This window comes from Anabrus simplex, chromosome 4, assembly GCF_040414725.1.
Source record: "Anabrus simplex isolate iqAnaSimp1 chromosome 4, ASM4041472v1, whole genome shotgun sequence".
In the NCBI taxonomy this organism is placed as follows: domain Eukaryota; kingdom Metazoa; phylum Arthropoda; class Insecta; order Orthoptera; family Tettigoniidae; genus Anabrus; species Anabrus simplex.
This window is the reverse complement of record NC_090268.1, coordinates 231924835-231951907: the sequence shown is the minus strand read 5'-3', so window position 1 is coordinate 231951907 and position 27073 is coordinate 231924835. Positions and strand designations below refer to the sequence as shown.

The following is a 27073-nucleotide window of genomic DNA, read 5'->3' as shown; positions in this document are numbered from 1 at the left end:
GAGTGAGGTAAGCAACAATTCGTAGCCCATGGCATCAGGAAAAGTGGAAACGTGCACTCTTTTCTGACAAGGTCAATATAAGCTTAAATCCGTACAATAGGAGCATCAGAGTCTGAAGACAATCCAGTGAGATAAGGAACAAGCCTTTCATCCTGCAACGCCATGAGAAGCAAGGGTGTTCTGTCTAGTGCTGAACAAAACAGTTTTTAGACAATGGTTGTCACCGAAACCGTTGTGCGCAGACAACCGTTGTATAAAACGGTTGCAAAATAACGTACTTCTACCAATGTGTATACAAATGAGGTAGCGCATCAACCGCAGCAATGTCTCACGTCTTTCCTTGTACTGGCCACCCAGCATATCATTCTATCCAATAAAAAAACAAACTGATACAAAGGAATTCAATTGAATTCATTTATGTACTATACAGTCATACAGCATAACCAGTGGATACATAAAGATTACAATGCAACCAACAACTCAATTTTCCAACCAACCCGAGCCGAGAAAAAGTTGTCTTACAAAACTGATAACAGCTTTTTTCTTGGGAACATAAACTTCTGAAATTTATAAACAATATATAAAACATATATTGTGTTCATATTTGGATTTGCTGGGCTGAGTGACTCAGACAATTGAGGTGCTGGCCTCCTGACCCTAACTTGGCAGTTTTGATTTTGGCTCAGTCCGGTGATATTTGAAGGTGCTCAAATACGTCAGCTTCATCTTGGTAGATATACTAGCACATAAAAGAACTCCTACGGGACTGAATCCTGGCACCTTGGCGTCTCCAAAAACCATCAAAGTCATTAGTAGGACGTAAATCAAATAACATTATTGTCATTTATTAATATTTGGATTTGATCAGATAATGTGTTTTTAAGAAATACTTTCTTAAACTTGACGTATGATTGAAACACGTTTAGAAACGGGCACTTAAAAAACAGAAGAGAAAAAAAGAGTCTACACAAAACAGGTTAAAAGGGGGAAAAAAGAAAGGAAAAACAATAACACAAGATCAACACTGGATCCCATCTTCAGTGGAAGTACAAAGGCAACTGGACATGTTGAGGTAAATCATTGAAAATTATGGAATGAAAGTCAGTCTCAAAAAGAGTAAGACAACGATGTTGACTAGAGGAGAAAGGGAATTAATTATAAAAATACTGAGATGAATCCTCAGAAATTTTGTGAAGCTTCAAATACTTTGGAAATGAACTGATGGAGGATGCAGGGCAGAACACAGAGATTGGTATACGTATTCAACAGGGAAATGCATTCTACAGAGTGTGAGAAATCTGGTTGGAGGAAGCAGGTACCAATGAAGTCTAAGGATGTGATGTGTAAGATGCACTACTGCCCGGTACTGACGTATGCAGTGGAGACCTGGATACTGACTAAAAGACAGGAGAATAAAATCCAGGCCAGTGAAATGAAATTTTTAAGAAGTACGATGGGAAAAACAAGGAAGGACAGAGTAACAAATGAAGATGTCGGGAAGGAAATCTGAGTGGAAAAGCTTTACGATAGAATAGGGAGGGATAAACTTAGATGGAGGATGCTGAAGTGGAGACCAAGATAAGAGGAAGAGGGAGACCTAGACTAAGGTGGTTGAAAATGATCAAAAATAGGATAATTACAAGAAATCTGGATTGGAACACAGTTTGACGCAAGTGCGATAACAGATATAACTTGAAAACAATGTTCTCTCACCCATGGGTAACTAATGCAGATATCGAGCTTGAATTAATATGGTTATTATTATTATTATTATTATTATTATTATTATTATTATTATTATTATTATTATTATTATTATTATTATTATTATTATTTTAGGATCGTGATTATTATTATTATTATTATTGTGTGCATAGCTGGGAAGTGTTACGTCCAGTTAGTATTAGTATTATTTACGTAGTTAAGTTATATGTACGGACGATGTGATCGCGCTGTTTTTGAGGTTGTGTCAGGAAAGAGGCACTCAATATAGACATTTATATCAGTTAATGTAAATACCTGTAAATTAATATTATAATTTATTCTTACCTGTATATTTAAATTGTAATCCGTAATTGTGAAACACACTGTAACTTCCAGAATGGTAATAAGGCACTAGAACGTTTGAGAATATTCTATACATCGTAATCTATGTATTGAACACTCTGGAATATTCAAAAAGGTAGTTTCTTTTGTAACGTATCTTTCTGGAAATGTGGCCAGATATAATTATATAATGAGACGATCTTGACGGTGAAGTCAGTTACTGTTGAGTTACTGAAGTTGTGGTTTGGAAGTTATTGTTTAGTAGCACGTGGCTGACATTCTGAGTTAAGGCAGTCTCCATGTTGAATTGATTGGTAGTCATCTGTCTTCAACTGTGTTTCCAAGTGTAACCTTGGTGGTATTCAGTGTCAGTTGTCAACTGTTTAAAGATGGCAGCTTTGTCGATATTCTACAAGTGAAGTGTTTTTGTTTTGTGGTACTGTGATTAAGGTTATGTGTGTGTTAATTTTTGTATATTTGTGAATAAAATTCATGGTATCAACTGACAGCATCTTGTGTGCATCTGTGTGGATACACTAACTGGCGACCGTGACAGGATTCTTAGGATCTATTGGAATCGGAAATGAAGAACGACCAGAAGATGGTAGTGATGTTTAAACAGTTAATTTGCTTGGCTAAAAACATCCAGGAGAACATTGAGATCCAGTTTGGAAAACTCGTGGAGAACATCAAGGCCCAGTTTGGAAAACTCGAGGAGAACATCGGGGCCTAGTTGGGAAAACTCGAGAAGATTATCGGGGCCTAGTTGGTAAAACTCAAGGAGAAAATCAGGGCCCAGTTCAAGACTGGATTGACGTAAGAAGAGGGAACCGAATACCTGATCGCTGGACTTTGTGAGCAGGATATAGAAGCATGATGCAGCCCACAGTCCATGTTCGACCTGCGAGGAAGTTGTGGGAGAATTCGGCGGGCATGGCAGTGTCCACCAGCTGGGAGCCGACTGCCGAGTCTGGCTGTGGGAGAGGGCGCAGCGCGCCGATGGAGTGCGACGGGTGTTCAACACCGAGACCGAACAACCAGACGACATGATGGCGAATAGGCCGTACCAGCATGACACAAAGAGCGAGCTGCTCGACAGCTGCAGTTAGCTCCATGGCACCATGAACGGCTCAGGGAGGATATTCAGCGTAGACCAGAACTATGGGGAGGCCCAGATGATGTCCCAAGAGATGGAGGCAGCGATGGCAATGACACAGCCAGTAGGACCCCTTCTACAAGATGGAGAACCAATGGGGTCTGAACCGACAACTACCAGACGAGGGTGCCACCTGACAGAACACCAAGGTACGAACAAGGGAAAAGCCAGCGGAGCTTTGAATGCCACGCGAGGACCTGTGGATCACCATCACCAGGAACGAAGACACCGTCGACCGGACCCAGTGGACCCACCATAGGAAGGTGGTGGTCCACGATGGAACCGCCAGGCTGTGAACTGTGGACTTCGACAGTGCCAACAGGAGGGCTGTGTGAATGAGGTAGTCTGTGTGTGATTAAATGGTGTGGACCAAGAGAGTGTGACAAAGTGGAAATTGTTTCAAGTTATAGGGGAGTGCGATAACAGGTATAACTTGAAAACAATGTTCTCTCGCCCATGGGTAACTAATGCAGATATTGAGCTCAAATTATTATGGTTATTATTATTATTATTTTATGATCGTGATTATTATTATTTTATGATCATGATTATTATTATTTTATGATTATTATTATTGTATGCATAGCTGGGAAGTGTTACATCCAGTTAGTATTATTTACGTAGTTAAGTTATATGTACGGACAATATGATCGTGCTGTTTTTGAGGTTATGTCAGGAAAGAGGCACTCTATATAGACATTTATATCAGTTAATCTAAATACCTGGGAAATAATATTATAATTTATTCTTACCTGTATATATAAACTGTAATCCATAATTGCAAAACACACTGTAACTTCCAGAATGGTAATAAGGCACTAGAACATTTGAGAATATTCTATACATCGTAATCTATGTATTGGACGCTCTGGAATATTCAGGAAGGTAGTTTATTTTGTAACATATCTTTCTGGAAATCTGGCCAGATATAATTATATCACGAGACGATCTTGACGGTGAAGTCAGTTACTGTTGAGTTACTGAAGTTGTGGTTTGGCAGTTGTTTAGTAGCACGTGGCCGACATGCCGAGTTAAGGCAGTCTCCATGTTGAATTGATTGGTAGTCATCTGTTTTCAAGTGTGTTTCAAAGCGTAACCTCTCTGGTATTCGGCGTCAGTTGTCAATTGTCTTAATAATGGCGGCTTGTTGATATACTTGATGTGAAGTGTTTTGATACTGTGATTAAGGTTGTGTGTGTTAATTTGTGAATAAAATTAATTGTACCAACTGACAGCATCTCGTGTGAATCTGTGTGAATAAGTTAAGTTGAGGAGGAACAATGCTGGTTAGATAGAGGAAGATGGAAAGATCCCATAAATATACCGACCTGGCTTAAGCTGGACAAGGAGAATTGATGATGATGATGATGATGATGATGATGATGATGATGATGATGATGAATAACAAATCATTTTCCTTGCTATTCTTTTTTATGGCACTGTTGGCTTTAAAGTCATTAGACTGCAATAGTTTCTCCTATATGAAAACACTACTCAAGATTCTTCTTTTTTTGAATTTTATGACCACATAGGATCACTTTTGTCAGTCTCTTCGAAGGGACAGTGAGGACTTAATTAAAATAAGTTCCAAATTTCAAATATTTAATGATTTAAATCAACATAAATTTTTATACATTTCTAAATATTTTAGTGCCGGGCTGAGTGGCTCAGACGGTTAAGGCGCTGGCCTTCTGACCCCAACATGGCAGGTTCGATCCTGGCTCAGTCTGGTGGTATTTGAAGGTGCTCTAATACGTCAGCCTCATGTCGGTAGATTTACTGACACGTAAAAGAACTCCTGCGGGACTAAATTCTGGCACCTCGGTGTCTCCGAAAACCGTAAAAAGTAGTTAGTGGGACGTAAAGCAAATAGCATTATTTAAATATTTTAGTGTGTGTATTTATAGAATCTGATTATGTTCTTTCAATAATGAAAGAATTTATTTCTTATTTATTTCTTTATTTTTATTTCTTTTCCAGGTATAATTCTGTTATCACATGTTTCCTTTTTCAGGTAGTTCATAAATTTATATATTTATAAATTAGTTTTGTCAAAAAACAAACGAAACATGTAAATGTGACAGTATTTCTAGCCGACTTAGTTTCCAATATCATATTTTTCTAATCTTCCCTCAGTTAAAAACCCTGTTACATTGCTGCTGTCGCCGGAAGCGCTTCCTCGTTCAGCTGGTGAAGCATTTGGGAGCGTGTCTACTGTTAGCGCTGCGAGACAGTGATGTAGCTCAGGAGGCCTTATGTTTGATGTTGGAGTGGGAACTGCTGACGCAGGAAGACCAAAAGATGCAGGTGGTGACCACTCTTCAGAGTACGGACTCAGGGCAAGAGCAGTACGCTGCCTTATGTCGGAGACAGATGCACCTAAAGGAACTGGTAAGACTTCAGAATCATACAATTCACAGCAAGCTGAAGTGTATGCTGAAAATTTTGATGTCTGCACTCTAGAATTAGTAGTAAAAAAGCCATTCTCTTTGTGTTAGGTCCTTTTGTCTATTTAACAATGAATGTGGTGCAATACAGAAGCAAATGTGGTTTTGACTACAATGATCTTCCTGCAAGAATATAATGCATTCAGTTATGACATTAAAAAAAAACTGATTTGTGTGCCTTACTCATTTCAATTATATAGATTATAAAGGATGTTTCACTTACCCGAGTAGTCTTACATTTGATTTTTCCTTCAAAACAGAACTTTTACTGGTGGGCTAAGTGTCTCAGATGGTTGAGGCGCTGGCCTTCTGACCCCAACTTGGCAGGTTTGATCCTGGCCCAATCCAGTGGTATTTGAAGGTGCTCAAATCCATCAGCCTCATACCAGTAGATTTACCGGCACATAAAAGTACTCTTGCAGGACTGAATTCCAGCACCTTGGAGTCTTCGAAAACCATAAAATTAGTTAGTGGGACGTAAAGCAAAGTAACATTATTATTTATTACAGAACTTTCACTTCTCATTACTCCTACAGTTTGTAGACACGAATACTAAACCGATCCTTATTTGGAAGAATCAGTGTCACATTCATTTCATGTTATGGTATTTCAAACATACATCTCCATTATACACTGTTATACCTTTTAGTGTTCAGTCTGCAAGCCTCTGTGTATTTACTAAATATCACCACAATCCTCTATCTGTAATTAGGTCTGTGGTCTCATTTAGTTCCATATCTCTTATCTTCCAATCATTAGAAACTTGGTGTTCCACTACTTCTCTTACCATTGATGACCGAGTCCATTATTCTCCTAGGTAACCTATCCTCCTCCATTCACCTCACATGACCCCACCATTGAAGCTGGTTTATGCATACAGCTTCATCAATAGAGTTCATTCCTTACTTAGTCTTTACCTCCTCATTCCACCCTCCTGCCATCGTTGCCACCTGGTTGGACCAGCGATCATTCTTGCTACTTTCATATCTGTTACTTCTAAATTATGAATAAGATATTCAATATCCACCCTGCTTTCACTTCCATAAAGCAAAGTTGGTCTGAAAACAGACTGTTGTAAAAATAATTTTGTCTGGGAGCTGATTTCCTTCTTACAGAATACTGTTGATTGCAACTTCGAGCTCACTGCATTAGCTTTGCTGCACCTTGATTCAATCTCTATGCATATCCATGCTCTAAGGAAAATAATTTGTCAACAAAAGTTTGCAAAATTTACATCTGCTTCTGCAGGGTCAAAAAGCATTATATTGATATTGGTCTGTATAGTGTTCAACTTGTAGTTAAAAAGGGTGGAAATGCTAGCATTACACCGATATGTAACTATCAATTGAGAAAAATTAGGGTTTTGGAGACCTACTCACACTATACATTTATTTATTTACTGGTGACAAATGGTCCCGCGAGCCTCTGGCTCGTGATAGGGACAGTACAGTACATACTTTTGTTAAGGCGACACAATAATTACATTTCATGTACTACAGCTTTTTCAGTAAAGTGACAAGTACATTTTTGGATAGTTGTTATTTTTTACCATGTTAGTATCATAGTTTTTTATAAGTATATTCAGAAATTGCATGGCTTTAAGATATTAAATATGGACAATATATTAATGTATTCATTAAAGTAAGTTATATAGAGGTTATATTAAAATATCTGTATAAGAGTAATATTCCTTTAGGTTTTTCTTAAAACGTTTAACCGATTTAGAGTTCTTTATAACAGGAGGCAATACATTATATTCCATAAACATTGATGATTCTATGCCTTTCACTCCATTCTTTACTGATTTGGAGTGAGAGGGATATATCCTTAATGATCCTCTAGTTTCATATCGATGAATTTCACTAAAATGGGTGAAGTTAACAGCAGAGTGGTCTTGCTTATACATAGAGACTGATGATGAAAATGCAATTTGTTTATGGAATGGCAGAACATTTGACTCTGAAAAAACTTCATGTGACGGTTTGAGGAAAGGGAATCCATACATGATTTTGATGGCTCTTTTTTGTAGGATTTCCAAATTACTAACATAATCTTTCCTACATCTTCCCCAAATGAAGCTTATGTATGTTAGATGTGGTTGGATCATTGCATAATATATACACTTCAATTGTTGATGAGAGAAATTACTGTATCTTAATCTGTGCATTATTCCAATCAAAGGAGTAATCTTGCTGATTACATAATCAATATGGCTTTTCCAGAAAAGTGTTGAGTCTAATACTATACCAAGTTACATAGCTGAGTTGACTCCCTCTATTAGTTGGTTCTTTAGGGTAACAGTGGTAGCCGCTGTGATCTTATGGGCTGTTTTATGAAAGATTAAGTATTTTGTTTTAGTCACATTTATGATCATTTTTCAAGATAAAGCCCAGAGTTGTTCAGTCACAATTTATATCTTCTATAATTTGTGTTTCACTTAGTCCTTTATAAGTTATTAAGATCATCATCATCATCATTATTTCCCGTTCCCAGCTTCCCGGATTGGGTTGTGAATCAAGGACCTCCATCGCTGCCTGCCTCTTCACCTCTCTTCTCCTTTTTGAAGTACATCTTCTGGTTTTCCTCCCCTCTTTTCTATGCACTCCCACACTGAATCTGTCCACCTCTTTTGGGGTCTTCCTTGTAGTCTCTTTCCTGTTAACTTATCTGAAAAAAGCTTTTTTTTTTGGCACTCTCTCTTCTCCCATTCTCATCATATGCCCATACCACTTTAGCTTTGTTGTTTCCATCATGTCTTGAAGTTTCAAGATTCCTGTCCTTTTCCTTCTCTCTTCATTTGTAATTCTATCCTTTCTGGTCTTGCCCTTAATACCTCTTAGGTATTTCATCTCCGCTGCCTGTATTCTACTCTCCTCTTGTTTTGTTGTAGTCCATGATCCAGCTGCATAGGTTAGTATGGATTCATAATAGGTTGAATCTAATACTTTCTTACATTTCTTTGGTACATCTTGGTTCCACAAAATATCCTTTACACTCTGGTAGAAGCTGTTTGCTTGTTGTATTCTTTTTCCAATTTCCTCGGTAATCTTTCCATCTTCTGTGATCACACTTCCCAAGTACTTGAAACTTTTAACCACTTCCAGAATTTTACCATTCAGTTTTATCTTTCCTCTTCCTTCTCTTCCCTCCCCTTGTCATCACTATTGTTTTACTTTTCTCTGCTTACTTTCATCCCAAATTTTTCTATCTCTTGACTCCATACATCTACTTGTTTTTACACTTCCGTTTCATCCTCACCCCCTATCACTATATCATCTTCAAACAACATGGCTTTTGTTGCCTGTCTTCCCAGTCTCTGTTTAATGTTCTTATAAATTTCATCCATGACTTTGGAGGTAGTATACTTCCTTGTTGGAGATCAGTTTCATCTTTAAACCATTTTGTTTTTCCTATACTAGTCTTCACACTACTCACACAATTTTTTGTACATAGCTTTTATCATTTGCACTTCCACTCTGTTGACTTGTTTTTTCCTTAATGTATCCCATACCAAATGTCTGGGCACACTGTCATAAGCCTTCTCAATGTCAATAAATGTCATCACTATGTCTTTTCCAAACTCCCATCTTTTCTCCATAGTATGTCTTAATGTAAAGATCACGTCAAACGTTGATCTGTCTTTCCTAAAACCATATTGCTCTTCTTCCATTTCTCCTTCTAGCTTCCTCCTCAGTCTTCCTTCCAATTCTCTATCAAATATCTTAGCTACATGGGCAATAAGGGTGATCCCTCTGTAGTTATTGCATTCCTTTTTTAAATATCAGGATAATTAAACTCTTTCCCCACTCTTCTGGGATCTCTTTCTTCCTCCACATTATTCTAAATAATCTATACAGCCACTGTAGCCCTATTGGTCCTGCTGCTTTTATCATTTCCGTAGTTACCTCATCCAGCCCTTATGCTTTACCGCTCTTCATCTTTTGTATGGCTTCCTCTATTTCTAACATCAATATCTCCTTTTCTTGTTCTTCTTTCCCCATTGTTTCTTCTTGCCCCTTCTCATCTACCAGTTCACTTTTTTTAATATTTAGCAATTCTGAGAACTATTCTTCCCATCTTTTTAGTATGTCATCTCCTTGCGTCAATATCTGCCCTGTTTCAGTTTTTACAATTTTGTATCTTCCCTATGTCATAAACTATTCTTCACCAAACCATAGAAAACCTTTTTACTTTCCTTTATATCCTCCTGTAAAGTTTCTGTGAAACTTTCCCAGCTCTTCCGTTTCTCTTCTTGTACTATTTTCTTACATACCTTTTTGGCTTCTTTATACTTCTGCCAATTCGCTGTACTATTGCTGCCTATCCACTTCCTCCAAGCCATTTATTTCTCATTAACTGCTTCCTTTACCCTGCTGTTCCACCAAGGTGTCACCTTTTCCTTTTTCCTCCCTGATAGTCTTCCACAGGTGTTTACTGCACACTTTACAAATCCTTTTCTGAAACATGTCCATTCCTCTTCCACACTGTTCAAGCCATCTTTGGGAATTTCTTTCTTCAGTTCCTCTTGAAACTTTTCCCTTTTCTCTTTAACTTCCATCCCTTTATTTTTCTTTCCCTTTTTTCTATTAACATTATTTTACCAAGTCTCAGTTTGGCTACCACCACTTTATGGTCTTCGAAATCTGCTCTTGGCATTGCTGTCACATCTTCCAGTTGTCTACGTTTCTCCTTCTCCACCAGAATAAGATCAATCATTATCTTTGTCTTTCTATCTCCCCAACCATATCTAGTTATTTTTTGTGAATTCTTTTTTCTAAACCATGTATTGCCAACAATTAATCCATTCCTTCTACAAAAATCTATTACCAAATCTCCTTCTTCACCTTGGTTTCCATAACTATAGAGGCCAATTATCTCTTCTTTTACCTGTCTGTCTGTTCCAACATTTGCATTCATGTCTCCCATTATTATAACCTCTTTGTCTTCCATACAACTTTCCAGTTCTTCTAGAAACTCTTCTAAACATTCATCTGCATTCCCCGATTGAGGTACATAAACCTGTATAAAATCCTTGATTCCACTCTCAAGTCCAAGTCAAACTTTAATTATCCTGTCACTGATCTGGTCATTATTAAGATATCATTGGCAAATAATTTACATTTTCCCTTTAGTGTTAAAGATTGTATGTCATTAATATAAATAAAAATAGGATAGGACCTAGTATCGAGCCCTGCGGTACTCCCATGTTTGTTTGTTGCTTAGAATTTTTAGTATCATTAATCATCACATATTGTGTTCAGTTTGATAAACCACAGTACATCTTCTGGTTTTCTTCCCCTTCTCTCTATGCACTCCCCCATTGAATTTGTTCATCTCTTTCGGGGTCTTCCTCGTGGTCTCTTTCCTGTTAACTTCTCTGCTATTTTTAACTTGTTCAGAAGTATTTTGTGGTCAACCAGGTCAAATGCTCTTTTAAGATCTATGAGTAGCCCTACTGCTAATTTATTTTTATCTAAGGTCTTTTGAACATCTATTACTGTATCAAATATGGCATTATCAATTCCTCTATTTGGAAGAAACCCATATTGATTATCGGAAAAGTAATTAATTTTACATAGAAAACTTACCAATCTAGAGTACTTAATAAGACCTATTTATAGACTGGAGCTCATCATCATGTATACTGAATATGTGGTTGTTTTTTTTTCCCATAGCAACAAAAGGGTGGCCCACGGAAGTTAGCTTTGCCCAGTCGCTCCACTGATGCAGACATTGCTCGCCTGCTTAGCTGTGGTTCGTTTGGCAACCTGGAGTGTCTCAGTTTGGCGTTCACCCATGTAACGAGTGCCTGTGCAGAGCAACTCATCAAACTACCAGCTCTCCGCTATCTGAATCTATGGGCAACACAGGTTTGTGATTGAGAGATTCTCAGATTAATATTTTCTAGCATTTTACTTAGATTTTAAGTACTATTGGACTTCTTAACTTTACTCATCACAATCTGACAGTATTGTCAATTACAGCATACAGTAACTTGCTAAGGGTCATATGGAAATTTTAGGTAAATTTCTGGGTTCACTACTTTCTTAAAACTGACAGAACAGGCAACGTCTGAGACCAACATGCAAGACAGTGTTCCTCCATTACTGGAAGAAAAGTTGAGGATGTTTGAAATCCCTCAGCAGAGAAGTCAGTGCACACATTATCGCAAGAACCTGGTTACCCCTATTCAACATGCCAATGGGCTGCTGAGATTGTATTCATCTGTACTAGATATGCGAGTTAAATATCGTAACATGATGATGTATCCTTTTCCATTACAGTAAGCTTTTCCAGAAATATTACGTTCCACTGGAGATCCTATTACAAAAGTAACTCTCATTGAAACCAAGGGAAGAGAGGTGGGTCTTTCTCATTAGCTAACAGATATCAGGCTCCAGGAGGAAGCTCAGAAGCTCGCTTAAGTGCCACTCCTGCCACATTCCTACTTGTACTTCTTGGCCAGCTACAGATATTCTTTAGTTATTTGAAGTGTGTTGTATTAGCTTCTTAAAATAGTTCAGCGTGGTCGTTCCACTTTACATTTCGTGTTTCATGCTGTGTTGTGAACAATGAGCAAACTTGATACAATTTAAGTGGACAAAAACTCAGTACAGGGAAACGGTTTCTAATTTGAATGGAAGGATTGAAAGAAAGCACCGAATAATAATAATATAAAAATCTCAAAATTCTACTAGTGCATGTAGTTCTGATAGCATCATATGATATTAATTGCATGTTGATCTGTATTGACAAGTGTATGACATATAAAGAGGTATATACGGATCATAAACACTGAAAAAATACAAACACATCTAAAACAAGACATTTTAACATGTTCGAGAATCTTTGGTAGCTGTTAGTTTGCAAAGATTTGAAGATAAAACCAATGCCTTCCAATTTCTTGACAAATTTTATTAATATCTTATATGGAAATAGTAAAATGTTTGTGAAGTCAAATGGCCCCTTTTAACCATGATTGGTTAATTTCACTGGCACAGGGGCTGGGTGTATGTGTCATCTTTATCATGATTTTATCCTCATCACAAAGTGCAGGTCGCCTACGGGCATTAAAAAAACCCTGCATGTGGCGAGCCGAACCTGTCCACGAACACTCCCGGCACTAAAAGCCATATGCCATTTCATTTCGTCCCTGGACATGTAGGAATACAGGGAGCTACCTAGCTGTCACTGCACATTTTATAAATAAAGGTTTTGAAATATTAGTTCTGGGAATATAAAGGGGTCATTATAAAATAAATTTGAATAGTTAAGAATGTGAGTGATGAGGTGGCAAAAGGGACAGTGGGGGAGAAGACAGCAGGATGGAGATATAGTACTGATATTTACACAAGGTGTGGTTTAGGGGTGCAAGATGCAGCAGGTATAACGACTGTGTCTCCCTAAAGCTGACCTTCAACTTGTATTATGCTACTTTTATATCCTAATTTCCAACCTAATACTACAGGTTAATGGAAACACAGTAACATGATAAATGGAAAGCAATAATATGTCCTATCCCTAGTCCATACCATGTTATGACAAGGCAAGAATTGCAAGGACCAAATCTGGACAAACAAGTCCAGTTTTGTGAAGGGTTTATTAATGTTCTTGACTTGACTTTGTTCACTGATGATGCCTGGCTTCATTTTAGCAGTTACGTGAATACTCAGAATGGTAGGTATTGGACAAGTGAAAGTTTTCAAACATTGCAGGAGAGACTTTTGCACCCTCTGAAGATCCTGCGACATTCCAGAACAAGAATAATAATCAGCCCAGTTTTCTTCCATGATATATTGAACACGCAATCTTAATTAAGAATTTTTCATGTGTTGATGAACCAGTTGACACATGTTCAACGTATTGCATGCAAGCGTTTGAGAGATTCTGTTATTTTTCGGTGACAGGGTAATTCCCAAGGAATTGTTGTCCGCTTCAGTCACCATGACTTCTAGTGGTATTATTCAAATGCAGTTGTGTACAAAGCAAAGCCTTACACCATAGCAGACTTGCAGGCAAATAACAAAACTGTTGAGTCAATTGATGAAACAATGCTGTGTAAGATGCTTGACGATTTGGAATAACACTTAGGTTATATCCGAAAGTTGGTAGTGCGCTTTCAATATTGCCTGTGTTGCCACCACCTTTCTTATGAAACAAGATATATTTCAAGCAAAAATCAGTGTCTTTAGCAAGTTAGAATATGAAACTTTATTTGGGTGATCTACTTGTATGAGATGGTTCCAGGTATACTGCATCACTTGTAAGCATTGCTCACCAACAAACGAACATACTTGTTTAGCTGTCTCATTACTTGCTGGTCTGAAGTAGCAGTAATTTTTCATTCTTTTCTCTTCTACTGTTATGTCCATGAGCAAAAGCAAACCTCTATAAGCAGTTTAACGAGAAATGCTATTTGAAATGGTGTAGGCAAGTGAGAAAGTTCAAGTGTTAGATTATACAGAGAAAGGGAAAATCAAAAGCAATTTTGGAGCTGGGAATTAAGTATTTCATGCCCAAAGATAAATACTAGATTGCTATTTACAGATTAATTATAATTAATATTGTAGCCAATGAAGTGCCTCTTTGGCTCATGTGGCCTCTCACCGTTGGGTTCTATGGTTTAAATCCTGGTCACTCCATTTGAGATTTGTGCTGAACAAAGCAGAGGCAGGACAGGTTTTACTCCAGGTACTTTGGTTTTCCCTGTCATCTTTCATTCCAGCAACACACTCCTATATTCATTTCATTTTGTCTGTCGGTCATTAATCATTACCCAGAGGAGTGTGACCGGCTTCTGCAGCCGGCACAGTTCCAATCCTCGCTACTAGATGGGGCTTCATTCATTCAATTCTTGACCCGGTTGAAACTAGAAACAGACTGTGGGTTTTCATTACAGCCAATGTGATAAGAAACATAACATTTTCCACAGTCTAATAGGCCCTGCCCATTGGACAAGGAGTGTAGTTGAGTTTAGCTTAGAATCTTTTCTACCCTCTTTTGAAACTTCACAAAATAAAATGAAGATCTGTGTCACTGTAGTCCTTAATGGGGGTAGTGATTGTTCATTCTACATTTGATGTAACTGGGCGAGTTGGCCATGCGGTTAGAGGCGCGCAGCTGAGAGCTTGCATCCAGGAGATAGTGTGTTCGAATCCCACTGTCGGCAGCCTTGAAGGTGGTTTTCCATGGTTTCCCATTTTCACACCAGGCTGTACCTTAATTAAGGCCATGGCCACTTCCCTCCCATTCCTAGGTCTTTGGTAAAGAGACAAAGTCTCTCATAGTGGAATGGCACTGCCGGTGGCTCCAAATAGCCTCTGCAGTGGCCTCCACGGTATACACTAGCCAGCGTCTTGGTAGGTGTGATAGGTACCAACTGATGAGCCCGACCTAGCACACAAGATTGAAACGCTGACAACCAGGAATGAGTTAGCTGGAAAATTTATAATGTCCATATTGGTATTATAAATTTACTCATTTGAGAAAAATATTTCAGATTCCCTATGGGAATCAACATCTATATCATCTGATAGCCAAGCAGGCATCAATTTTTGGTAAAGAGACAAAGTCTCTCATAGTGCATTGGCACTGCCGGTGGCTCCAAACAGCCTACACAGTGGCCTCCACAGTATGCACTAGTCAGCGTCTTGGTAGGTGTGCTAGGTACCAACTGATAAGCCTGACCTAGTACACAAGGGCGAAATGCTGGCAACCAGGAATGAGTTAGCTGGAAAATTTATAATGTCCAATAACGGACAATTTATATTGATATGATAAATTTACTCATTTGGGAAATATATTTCAGATTCCCGATGGGAATCAACATCTATATCACCAGATGGCTCCCTGGACGCGATACAGCGCTAGCGTTCAAATTGGAAGCAGACGGAACCATCAGAATCAGTCTGCAAGGATCACATAACATAACAGGTGTACGCATATAAGAAGCTATGACATTGACACAAGTCTGGAATGAAACAGCTGGTGATGAGGAACGTACGAATTTGGTAAACACCGAAATACCAATAGTGAAGAGACAGAGAAGGGAACTACCTGTGTAAATCCTTAATGGCTGGCAACCAGGTATTACTTAATTGACAGCCAATGTCCCTGTTGAAATTGTTAGGATTTTTACGTATTTCCACAGCTTCCCATACAATCCTGGACCTGTAGTGTCAATTTTTGGAGTGTTGGTTTGTCGCACATCTAGGTTGCTTTCATTGGGAATACCCCCAAGACAGCTGATTCCACTTTTCATTAGTTCAGAAAAGTATTCTTTCCATTGTTTTATTTCATGAGCAACTCAAAAATCTATCACAGAATGAATAATGTGAATGCCAATAGTTAGTGAAGTTTCTGACGTACTATTAGTGGCTACATTATTCCTCTTTTAAAATATGATTTCCAAAGTTTTATGGATAAATATTGTTTGTTTTTCAGTTTGGAGACTCTGGACTGGTGATGATAGCAGAGCACCTACACAAACTACAAGTGCTCAATCTCTGTGAGACTCAGGTTTCAGATAAAGGCATTGCTGCATTATCTGGTGAGTGAAATATTACATATTCAAACTCTGTTTTTTCTTGGTATACATGACTAGGTTTTCAAAGACAAAGTTATGAAAAAGGAACTCTTACAAATTATGAACCACATATTATCAAAGATTCCAAACAAAGCAAAATTAGCAAAGCTCAACAGCTACTTCATATGGATCTTGACCTGCGGTATTGAAACAAGCATCCTGTAGACCTGTCAAGATTTTCTTTTTATAATTTGCTTTATGTTGCACCAACACAGATAGGTCTTATGGCAATAATGGGTTCAGAAAAGTCTAGGAGTAGGAAGGAAGCGACCATGACCTTAATTAAGATCCAGCCTCAGCATTTGCTGGGTGTGAAAATGGGAAACTGTGGAAAACCATCTTCAGGGCTGTTGACTGGGGTTCAAACTCACTATCTCTTGAATGCAAGCTGATAGTTACGTGACCCAAACTGTGCAGCCACTTACTCAGTGCTTGTCAACTTTGTAGGTAGTAGAGATAACATCTTGAGGTCCAGCATCTAGAATACTAGGATGGACAAGTTAAGAAATGAGGAGGTGAGAGAGAAAGCTGGAATCAAGGCATCTCCACTAGACATATTCAGCACATCCAGACTATGGTGCTTTGGACATGAAAGGGGGTGGAAGAATAGCCCAAGTGCACCTGAACACAGTGACATCTACAATTAATTATATTCAATCACGGGATTCAGTGATTGGCAGTTGTAGTCAGTTCTGGCTGAAATTGATTGTAATTATGGCGACGTAATTTATCATAGCAAGGTATGCTGGCTTATATGTAATAAATTTCATTTTGTTCCGTATTGACTATGAACAGTGACAAACAAAGGAAGGGAGGTCTTTTTTTCTTTCTCGTTCCAGACATTCACTCTGTACCAAATTGTTTGATCACTCCAACTTGATGGGAAGTCCTCCTACTCAACATGCAAATTGTGAATGTCCCCTAGTTGAACATTGTAACTACATTGATAGTGTTATACCTAGCTACTTAACATAATTATAGACACATACCCACTACTTAGAGGTTATACAGCATACATCAACACCACAATGAAAATATTACCATATCAACAGATGTTGCAATTCATTACTGGAAGGAGATTTTAATGTGTTATGTTAACTTATTTACCGGTATCTCTTTTAATTGTGAGTGTGTATTCATATAGTTTTATCTTAAGATTGTCCGACTCGTTGGCTGAACGGTCAGCGTACTGGCCTTTGGTTCAGAGGGTCCCGGGTTCGATTCCCAGCCGGGTCGAGGATTTTAACCTTAATTGGTTAATTCCAATGGCACGGGGCTGGGTGTATGTGTTGTCTTCATCATCATTTCATCCTCATCACGACACGCAGGTCGCCTACAGGCATCAAATAGAAAGACCTGCACCTGGCGAGCCGAACCCGTCCTGGGATATCCCGGCACTAAAAGCCATACGACATTTCATCTTAAGATTACATTTTCAAAGAAGACAAGTTACTCATACAACCAAGAACATAAGTATAAATAACTATATTTTAACCATAGCACGTAAGTGCTAATGAACACTATTGTTCAATAAGTTTTATATATATTTCAGTGATTGTGTTATATAAGATTTTATATGTTTTCCTAACTGGTAATTAAGGCTGAGGATGACCCAGTGTACAGGGTTGAAACTAAGCTCTTATATTTAATAAAGATAATTGGTATTTAATCAAATGGTATTGAATAGGTGTACCTCCCTTCCTCTGTATGTTGGCTTAGTCATGGTAATATTTAGAAATGCTTTTTTCATCTTTGTGAAGAAATAAGCACATTTATGAATATGAAACAGAAAGAAGTGGCAGAATTTGGGTATGAAAACAGGATGTGGGGTTTAGTGCAACATTTAAATATTTTGAATAAGAGATTACAAGGGAAAGGCAGACTTTTAAATGCTGTACCGGTATATAGTTATGTGTTAGCGTTCTAAAATAAATTGAAATTATTTCAACAGCAATTCCGTTAGTTGCTTTACGTCGCGCCGACACAGATAGATCTTATGGCGACGATGGGACAGGGAAAGGCTGGGAGTGGGAAGGAAGCGGCTGTGGCCTTAATTAAGGTACAGCCCCAGCATTTGCCTGGTGTGAAAATGGGAAACCACGGAAAACCATCTTCAGGGCTGCCGACAGTGGGGTTCGAACCTACTATCTCCCGAATACTGGATACTGGCCGCACTTAAGCGACTGCAGCTATCGAGCTCGGTCAGAATCAACAGCAATTAGAGAAGGGCATGTTCTGTACTGAGTTTCAAGAAGCGAACTCTAGCATTTCAGCGCCATATGTTTGGTTTATTAAGTTGATTGACTTATTGAAAAATGATTTTTGGAAACAGTTTTAAAGATCTTTCTGTGCGTGCGGAGAAAATTCATTTGTTCGAAAATCCATTTGCAGTTGACGCCTGTGATGCACCTGTGCAACTACAACTAACTAACCTAACCCCATGGCACTACAGCCCTGAAGGGCCTTGGCCTACCAAGCGACCGCTGCTCAGCCCGAAGGCCTGCAGTTTATGAAGTGTCGTGTGGTCAGCACGACAAATCCCCTAGGCTGTTATTCTTGGCTTTCTCGACCGGGGCCGCTTTCTCACCATCAGATAGCTCCTCAGCTCTAATCACGTAGACTGAGTGGACCTCGAACCAGCCCTCAGATCCAGGTAAAAATCCCTGACCCGGCCGGGAGTCGAACCCGGGGCCTCCGGGTAAGAGGCAGGCGTGCTACCCCTTCACCACGGGGATGGCACCTGTGCAACTACAGGTCAATTTAATTGAACTTCATTGTTATTCCCAATTAAGGGACAAGTTCCCGAAGGTAAATTTTTATTAACTTTCACAGGGCACTTAGTAATAAAAAATTTCTGGCTTTCTTAAAATTTGCGAGTAAATACTTGTTTGTGTTTGCGAGCACTTACCGTATATTCGTGAGCAAACATTTTCAAAAATGTTCATAAAATCAAAATTGTGTTCCTGGATCAATGATGAACACTTACATTCCATTCTGAGGGTGGCTGTGTCTAATTTATTTCCAGACATTTCAACACTGTCACTTTAAGTGAAGACCCAGACCTCTCATTTAATTTTATCCAAAGTTAGAGAGTATTGTTTAGTTTTCTCAGTTTGTTTTGTATTGTGTGTCAGGTTATTGTTTGTATTGTCGAATAGCCCCGTGAGAGGTTGGTTGGTGACTGAAGAAGGGGTCACCTGGTTGTTTGGATGTGTGTGTGTGTGTGTTAGGGAAGGACGGGGGGTAGGGAATAATATGGCTCCCGGTTCGTTTAGGAATCTGCCATTTGGCCCACCCACAAATGAAGTTGAGCACCCCTGAACTAGAGAGAAAAATATTCTAGATGGGGTGCTGTAAAAATGAGATGAGCTCTATAGAGAATGTGAAGTGACAGCTGGTATAAGTGTTCATGAAGCTGTTTTTATAGTAGTTTAAAAAAATGTGATAGAAAAGAATATTGTAAAAGTAAGACTATTAGGCAATACCATGTGGCTACAAGGGGGATCAAATATAAGCAGGATTTTATTTTTTATTTAAATTCATTTATTGAAAAACACAAGGCAATTACAATTTACTTTTCCACATAGGTTCCTGCTTTGGAAATGCAATTGTTCCAGCATATGGGCAGCTTTTTGATGCCCTCGTCATAAAAAGAACAGGGTCGTGTCACCAGCCAGTTGCGCATGAAGTCTTCCACACTCTTGTCATCTTCAAATTGTTGCCCTCCTAGAGCTTCTTTTAAGTGGTCCGAACAAATGGAAATCGCAGGGTGATAAGTCCAGGCTGTAAGGAGGGTGATCAAGTGCAATTCCTGTAGCTTGGAGACGGTTAGAGGTTCAGTATGGAGCTGTGCATTGTTGTGGAGGAGTATGACCTGTAGAATCGATTGGTCTTGTCTTTTGCGGCGATGTGCAACCCTTGCCTTGGTAGACAGCTCGCAGTGGTAAGCAGCACCGATTGTGTGTCACTCATTCACGTCGATCATCGTCAATAATGTCTTTAACTGCACAAATGTTATCGTCTGTAATGCTGGTCCGAGGATGGCGATCATGTTGCTGATTTTCCACACGTTCTCATCCTTCCTTGAACCTTTTATGCCAGGCAAACACACGCATCCTTGACAACGTTTGATCACTGAACTGTGCAGTCAATCTCTGGCAAATTTCCGCCACTGTAACTCCTTCACGAGCAAGAAATTTTATAATTATACGTTGCTCAGTGGAGGGGTGCACCTGTTGCTCTGACAGTCCCACCTAAGCATAACAGAAGTGGGGGCCAGTCCTACCAACTGTTGATGTTCAGGAACAAAAATCCCATTGAGAGGCATGGGGAGATTTAAAAGAAGTAATTATGATCAGTGGAAAATGGAAAATAAAAATAAATAGCCTGTGGAATGGGTTTAAAGCAATTATTGAGGTTGAGGAGGGAGAAAACAGGTACACCCCTTTTAAAGGTGGTAACTAATGGTATGGACCCATTATATTACAACAGGGAAATAAAGATATTAAGGTGGAGGTCCAGGTTTGAAAGAAATAGTTAGGAGAGATTGCAACGGATTTATTTATTTATTTGTATCAGAAGCAATACACCATATAAATTGTTAGTTAAGAATGAGATATAATTAAATAGGCCTAACTGGTAAAAAACATACTAGAGGTACATTCAAAGTAACAATTATATCATAACGGACCAGAATTTGGCAAGATCTCGACCATTTGGTGTGGCCTTCACTAAATCTTCCATGGTGCAAACGAGAGGGCAGGAGTTGCAATTAAGGAGGTGTGCCATGGTTTGTTCTTCTCCGCAGACACACAGGGTTGACTCTTCAGATAGTCTTCTTTATATTGTTCTTAGATCGACTGACCCAAGACCATAGCCTGTTCAGACTCTTCCATGTAGACCATGACTCTTCATAAGCGGCTGGAAGAGTTTCAGATGGATCCATCCATCCATTGAGATGAAGGTTTCTGGATCTCCAGGAAGTTAGTCTTGATGATTGAGGTGACTCTGAAAGGCACTCAGTAGAATGAAGAAAACTTCTCCTCGATTTCAATCGTTGTTGAGCAGGTAATGGATGTGTTTGGGAAATGTCTACTTTAGATTTTTCATGTTTTTCAGCTACTTCACATCTAATATCTGGGGGAGCAATGCCAGCCAAGCAATATACCTTATCACAAGGTGTAGATCTTAGGCAACCAGTTATAAGCCGGCAAGTTTCATTTAAAGCAATATCCACCTGTTTGGCGTGACATGATCTATCTACTCTGCAGCAGAATATGCATGCATTGCAATGGATAACAAGATGGCAAACATAATTGGCAGCCATATAAATTTTAAGGAACAATGGAAGGATATGTATAGGTTCTTCAAGGCATAAACAAGTTCCAAAAATGACATTCCAAGGATCATTAATGAACAAGGGGAATATACAGTATGTATATGTAACGACTTAAAGAAAGTATTTAGTCAGAAGTTTGTTAAGGTAGTTGGATGTAAGGATAATGTTGAGGTAGAGGAGGTGAAAATACTGGGGAATTATTGAAATTTACCTATAACAATAAAGCAAAAAGCAAAGTCACCTCCGTACAGGCCATGAAGGCCCTTGGAGGAGTGGAAGGTAAAGGCTTCCACCATTGTTAATCTCGGCACGTGATGGGGTAGAGTGGTTAGCTCTATGCTTGGCCGCCTTTGCCCCCAGGAATTAACCTGGTACTAATTTTTGGTACAGGTTGAGTGAACCTCAGGGCCATGTGCACCTCCGGAAGTGGAAATCACGCTTCTCAAATTTTACGACTTCCTGACGGGGATTCGAACCCACGCCCTTCCGGGCGAACCGAGCACACCTTTACTGCCTTGGCCAGGCAGCCCCCCTATGACAATAAAGGCATTTACTAAAAGATACAAAAGTTGAAAGCTAGAAAAGCAGCTGGGATTGATGAGATTTCTGGGGATATACTAAAGGTAATGGCTTTGGATATAGTGCCATATCTGAAATATTTGATTACTGTCTGCATGAAGGAGCGATGAACGGAGAGTTGCAATAGTTGCCCCAGTGGACAAGGGATAGGGCGATAAACTTAAAGCTGATAATTACAGGCTAGTCAGCATCACTTGTGGTGTTTGTACGCTCTGGAAAAACATTTTTTCTGATTATATTAAACATGCTTGCAAAATTACTAACTGATTTGATAGAAGGCAGTTTGGGTTTAGTAAAGGTTATTCCAGTGAGTCTCAACTTGTAGGATTCCAGCAGGATAGAGCAGATATTTTAGATTCTTGAGGTTAAATTGACTGTATTACTGTTGACCTATTTAAGGCTTTTGGTAGGGTAGATCATAGGAGACTGACAAAATTGAGGGCTATTGGACTAGATAATAGAGTGGTTGAATGGGTGGCTAAATTTCTAAAAAATAGAACTTAGAGAATTAGAGTAGGTGAAGCACTATCTGATCCTGTGGAATGATTAAGAGGGGGGTCCCACAGGGTGGTATTATTAGGACCTTTATGTTTTCTTATGCATATAAATGATATCAGTAAAGAACTGGCATCACAGATAGGGCTATTTTCAGATGATGTTATAGTTTATAGAGTGGTAAATAAGTTACAGGATTGTGAGCGACTAAATAAAAACCTTGATAGCGTTGGAAGATGGATGGCAGATAGTGGTGTGATGGTAAACATGGTGAAAAGTCAGGTTAGGATGTTAATGGCACCTTTCCAATCTTCTTCTATTTATTACTACGTTGATGGAGTAAAATGAAATGTCGTATGGCTTTTAGTGCCGGGATATCCCAGAACGGGTTCGGCTCGCCAGGTGCAGGTCTTTCTATTTGACACCCGTAGGCGACCTGCGCGTCATGATGAGGATGAAATGATGATGAAGACAACACATACACCCAGCCCCCGTGCCATTGGAATTAACCAATTAAGGTTAAAATCCCCGACCCGGCCGGGAATCGAACCCGGGACCTTCTGAACCGAAGGCCAGTACGCTGACCGTTCAGCCAACGAGTCGGACGTTGATGGAGTGATAATACCTCATGGCAATCACTGTAAGTAATGAGGTGTTTATATAAGGAATTATCTTCATTGGGTTATCAGATTAACAAGGTTGTATAGAAAGGATACAGATACCTCCACATGGTTATGAGGATATTTAAGGGCTGTAGTAAGGATGTAATAGGGAGGGCTTGTAAGTCTCTGGTAAGACCCCAATTAGAGTATGGTTCCAGTTTATGGGACCCACACCAGGATTACTTGATACCAGAAATGGTATAAAGATCCAAAGGAAAGCAGCACAATTTGTTCTGGGTGATTTCCGACAAAAGAGGAGTGTTATGAAAATGTTGCCAAGTTTGGACTGGGAAGACCTGTGAGTAAAGAGATGAGCTGCCCAATTAATTAGGATGTTCTGAGCTCTCAGTGGAGAAATGGTGTGGAATGACATTAGTGGATGAAAAAGCTTGAGTGAAGCTTTCAAAGGCAGGAAATATCATATGATGATAAAGTTAGAATTCAAGAGGACAAATTAGGGAAATATTCATTTATAAGACAAGGACTGAGGGATTGAAATAATTTATGAAGGGAAATTTCCAAGTTCTTTGAAAACATTTAAGAAAAGTCGATTAACAATTGACTGGGAACCTGCCACCTGGGCGACAGTCCTAAATGCAGATCATTGATTGATTGATCTGCAGTATCATATGCACTCACTCCACATAAAGACTGTGGAGAGGTTTGGTATAGAATCCAGGCTTTTGGCATGCAATCTAGTGATTAGAAATTGTATACTATCACCTCTCTAAGTTGCTGGCCAACACTGATTCTTTTGTTTTTCTACCAACGGGATTCAAACCAGCTAACCACGGTGTCAGACCATACAGGCTTGATGCCTTAACAATGATGTCCGTCAGGTTGGCCACACTACAATAATGCATTCAATCTTTGTTTCAAATTGTTATTTAATGGGCATAACTCGCTCCACAATGAAATGCCAACCTGTTATAAAACTGAAGATAGTAAAGGAACTAATAATAAATAAGCCGATCATAATTTCCCCCCATCCAATTCATTCCAAGAACCATATTAGCCCCAATCTTTTCGGTTGTTCCATCACTCTTCATTCATTACTGTGATCCAGTCCATTTTACACTTTCTAACATCTGCTAAGTCCATTCATTTTTTGTACTTTCTGCAATCTACCAGGTTCATTTATTTTGGCATTCCTTGACCTCTCTTCCCTTGCAGCTGCAGCTCCCCTCTTCCTGCTGCCTTTTCTTCCTTACTAGCTCTAGCTGCAACTTCTTTGAAATATCAATAATTTCATAAGCATTTGCAAGAAACAAACTTTTTTTTTGCTATTGGCTTTACGTCGCACCAATACAGAAATGTCTTATGGCGACGAAGGGACAGGAAAGGTCTAGGACTGGGAAGGAAGCGGCTGTGGCCATAATTAAGGTACAGCCCCATCATTTGCCTGGTGTGAAAATGGGAAACCAGGGCTGCCGACAGTGGGGTTCGAACCTACTATACTGGATACTGGCCGCACTTAAGCGACTGCAGCTATCGAGCTCGGTGCAAGAAACAAAAGCTGCCTCCTCAATTTCAGTTGATTTATTTCAAAGACACACTTTCAGCATTCAAATATTTCTGGCCAGCTTGGGGGATTTTAACCTTCACTCACAATTAACTATGGCTCGGGCTCTGTGTTCGTGCCGTCTTCAACATTAGATTTCATCCTAGGTACAGCCCCATCATCACACAGGTCGCCTATGGGAATCAACTTGGAAGATCTGAACCAGGCCTCTCTTGGGGCCACATGCCATATATCCAGCTGGGTTAGAATGTTAATGGCACCTTTCCAATCTTCCTCTATCCAACCATCATTGCTGCTTCTTCACTGTGTTCCAATCCAGGTTCCTTCATATTATAATGTTCTTGATAGAGTTCTCCATCCTTCACTTTTAGCCTCCATCATCCACTTTGGTATCCTTACAATTGTATATTCTCTCTACTAAATTCAGTTCCATATGATATTTTGTTGCTATATACACAAGGAGATCATTTACTAAATTTTTATATCTTCTATTTATATTTTCAGCAATGACCAGCTTACGCAAGTTGAACTTGAACAGCACAAAATTGTCGGCGCATACATTTGAACAACTGAAGCAGAAACTACCCGCCTTACAAGAGTTTGATGTGCGATATACTGAGGCATGGTGAACGATATAAGAATGAGTGTGAGTGAAAGGACATCAGACAAGTTACCAGATGTTTAATGCCAAAGTGCACGTCATGTTGACACAACACATATCTTTGTAAATAAAACTTTGTTTAGTCACTTACCTAGATCTGAAAAACGTAATTCATGGAAGTGATGAATTGAGTTGTTACAGTTTTATAACAATATGAACAATTTATCTCAATAACAATTGACTAGTGGAAGTACGACGATGATGAAATACCTAGTTAGGGGTGTGTTGAATCGCACACCATTTCAGTCTTAATTTTTATATCATAGTTTCATGTTGTGCACATACTAAATTATTTCATATAATTTCTTAGAAATATCCGTAAAGAATTTTATACATTGGTATTGTGATATATTTGACAAGTTCTATGTATTGTGAGAGACTTCAGAATTTACAATTCAGGGCCCATTCAAGACTGTTGCTGAGCACTTGCAATAGTGTGCAGCAGATAAAATCCAAAGTTCTTCTTCCTAATATCCCTAATGTTATTTTTTATATAGTTAGTCATCAAAACACTGAGTGATTGCTGCAATTCATTTCATTCTTTGTATTTATAATTTGTATACATTTGTACTGTTAATGAGTGAGTGCGATGTTATTTATTTGTTAATTTATTTATTATACTCAGAAGAAAGTAAAACATGAGCTCTACATTCAAGACTGTTGTCTTACAGTTCATACAAAGGACTAATAAAACTGTTTAATGTTGATATGCATCTCTTCCATTTCCACAATCCTGATGTACCTTTTGAAGATACCAGAAGAAACTCATTAAAATTGATGGTTAATTTTTAAGGGAATAAACTCATATCAAGCAAGACATGTAAACTTAAAATGGATTGACATAAATATGTCACAAATTGTCTCTTGTTTTAAAAAATTTCTGTGAAATATCCTTCCATTCTCTCTTATCTGAAACATATAATTGTGACCTATTGATTGCTCACAAAATCCAGTAAGGCTCTTACATTTTCTTTCTCCTTTCTGCTGCAGAAAAGGCATTCTGTTAAGTATGCTCACTAGGGTAATCCTTATTTGAGAGTCATACAAAAATGTTGAATGATTTTGAAAAAAAACACTCCCCCTCTCTTTATTATTATTATTTTATATATATATATATATATATATATATATTTTTTGCATGCGTTGATAATGTGCCAAATTTCATTACAATTGGTTGCCGCACTGGACCTAAATATCTAAATAAAAACTGAAGTACTGAAAGAATGTCTGTATTCTTCTATTCTCATAAACAATTTAAATAAACATATATATTTTTGCAAATATACTTAAATGGATGAAATAAAGTATTATTATATAATAGAATAATACAAAATGTGTTAACACATCATAAATCAATAACAGTTTTGATGATGATGATGATGATGCTTGATGTTTTAGGGGCCTAACATCGAAGGTTATCAGCCCCTAATGGTACGAAATGAAAGAAAAAAATTTCAAAGGCATCCACTGACCAAAATAAAAATAAAATGTGTCATGAATAGATCGACAGGAACCCAACAAAACAAAAAAAAACAAAAAAACCCAGTGGATCGGACTCAATACAGATCGAAAATAACATTAT

General features: G+C 38.6%; 1 protein-coding gene across 2 annotated transcripts in view; it reads left to right on the top strand.

Annotated features, from left to right (window-relative positions):
• Positions 1-26304, top strand: part of LOC136872601 (C-Maf-inducing protein) — a 558641-nt gene extending 532337 nt beyond the window's left edge. Inside the window, exons 10-13 of one of the 2 annotated variants that reach the window (XM_067146405.2) lie at positions 5339-5593; positions 11325-11519; positions 16093-16198; positions 25335-26304. In XM_067146405.2, the coding sequence (XP_067002506.2) occupies positions 5339-5593; positions 11325-11519; positions 16093-16198; positions 25335-25459 (681 nt within the window). In that variant the 3' untranslated portion in view covers positions 25460-26304. The remainder of the gene's footprint in view (positions 1-5338; positions 5594-11324; positions 11520-16092; positions 16199-25334) is intronic. The other variant, XM_067146404.2, reaches the window with a different exon arrangement.
• Positions 26305-27073: the final 769 nt, after the last annotated feature.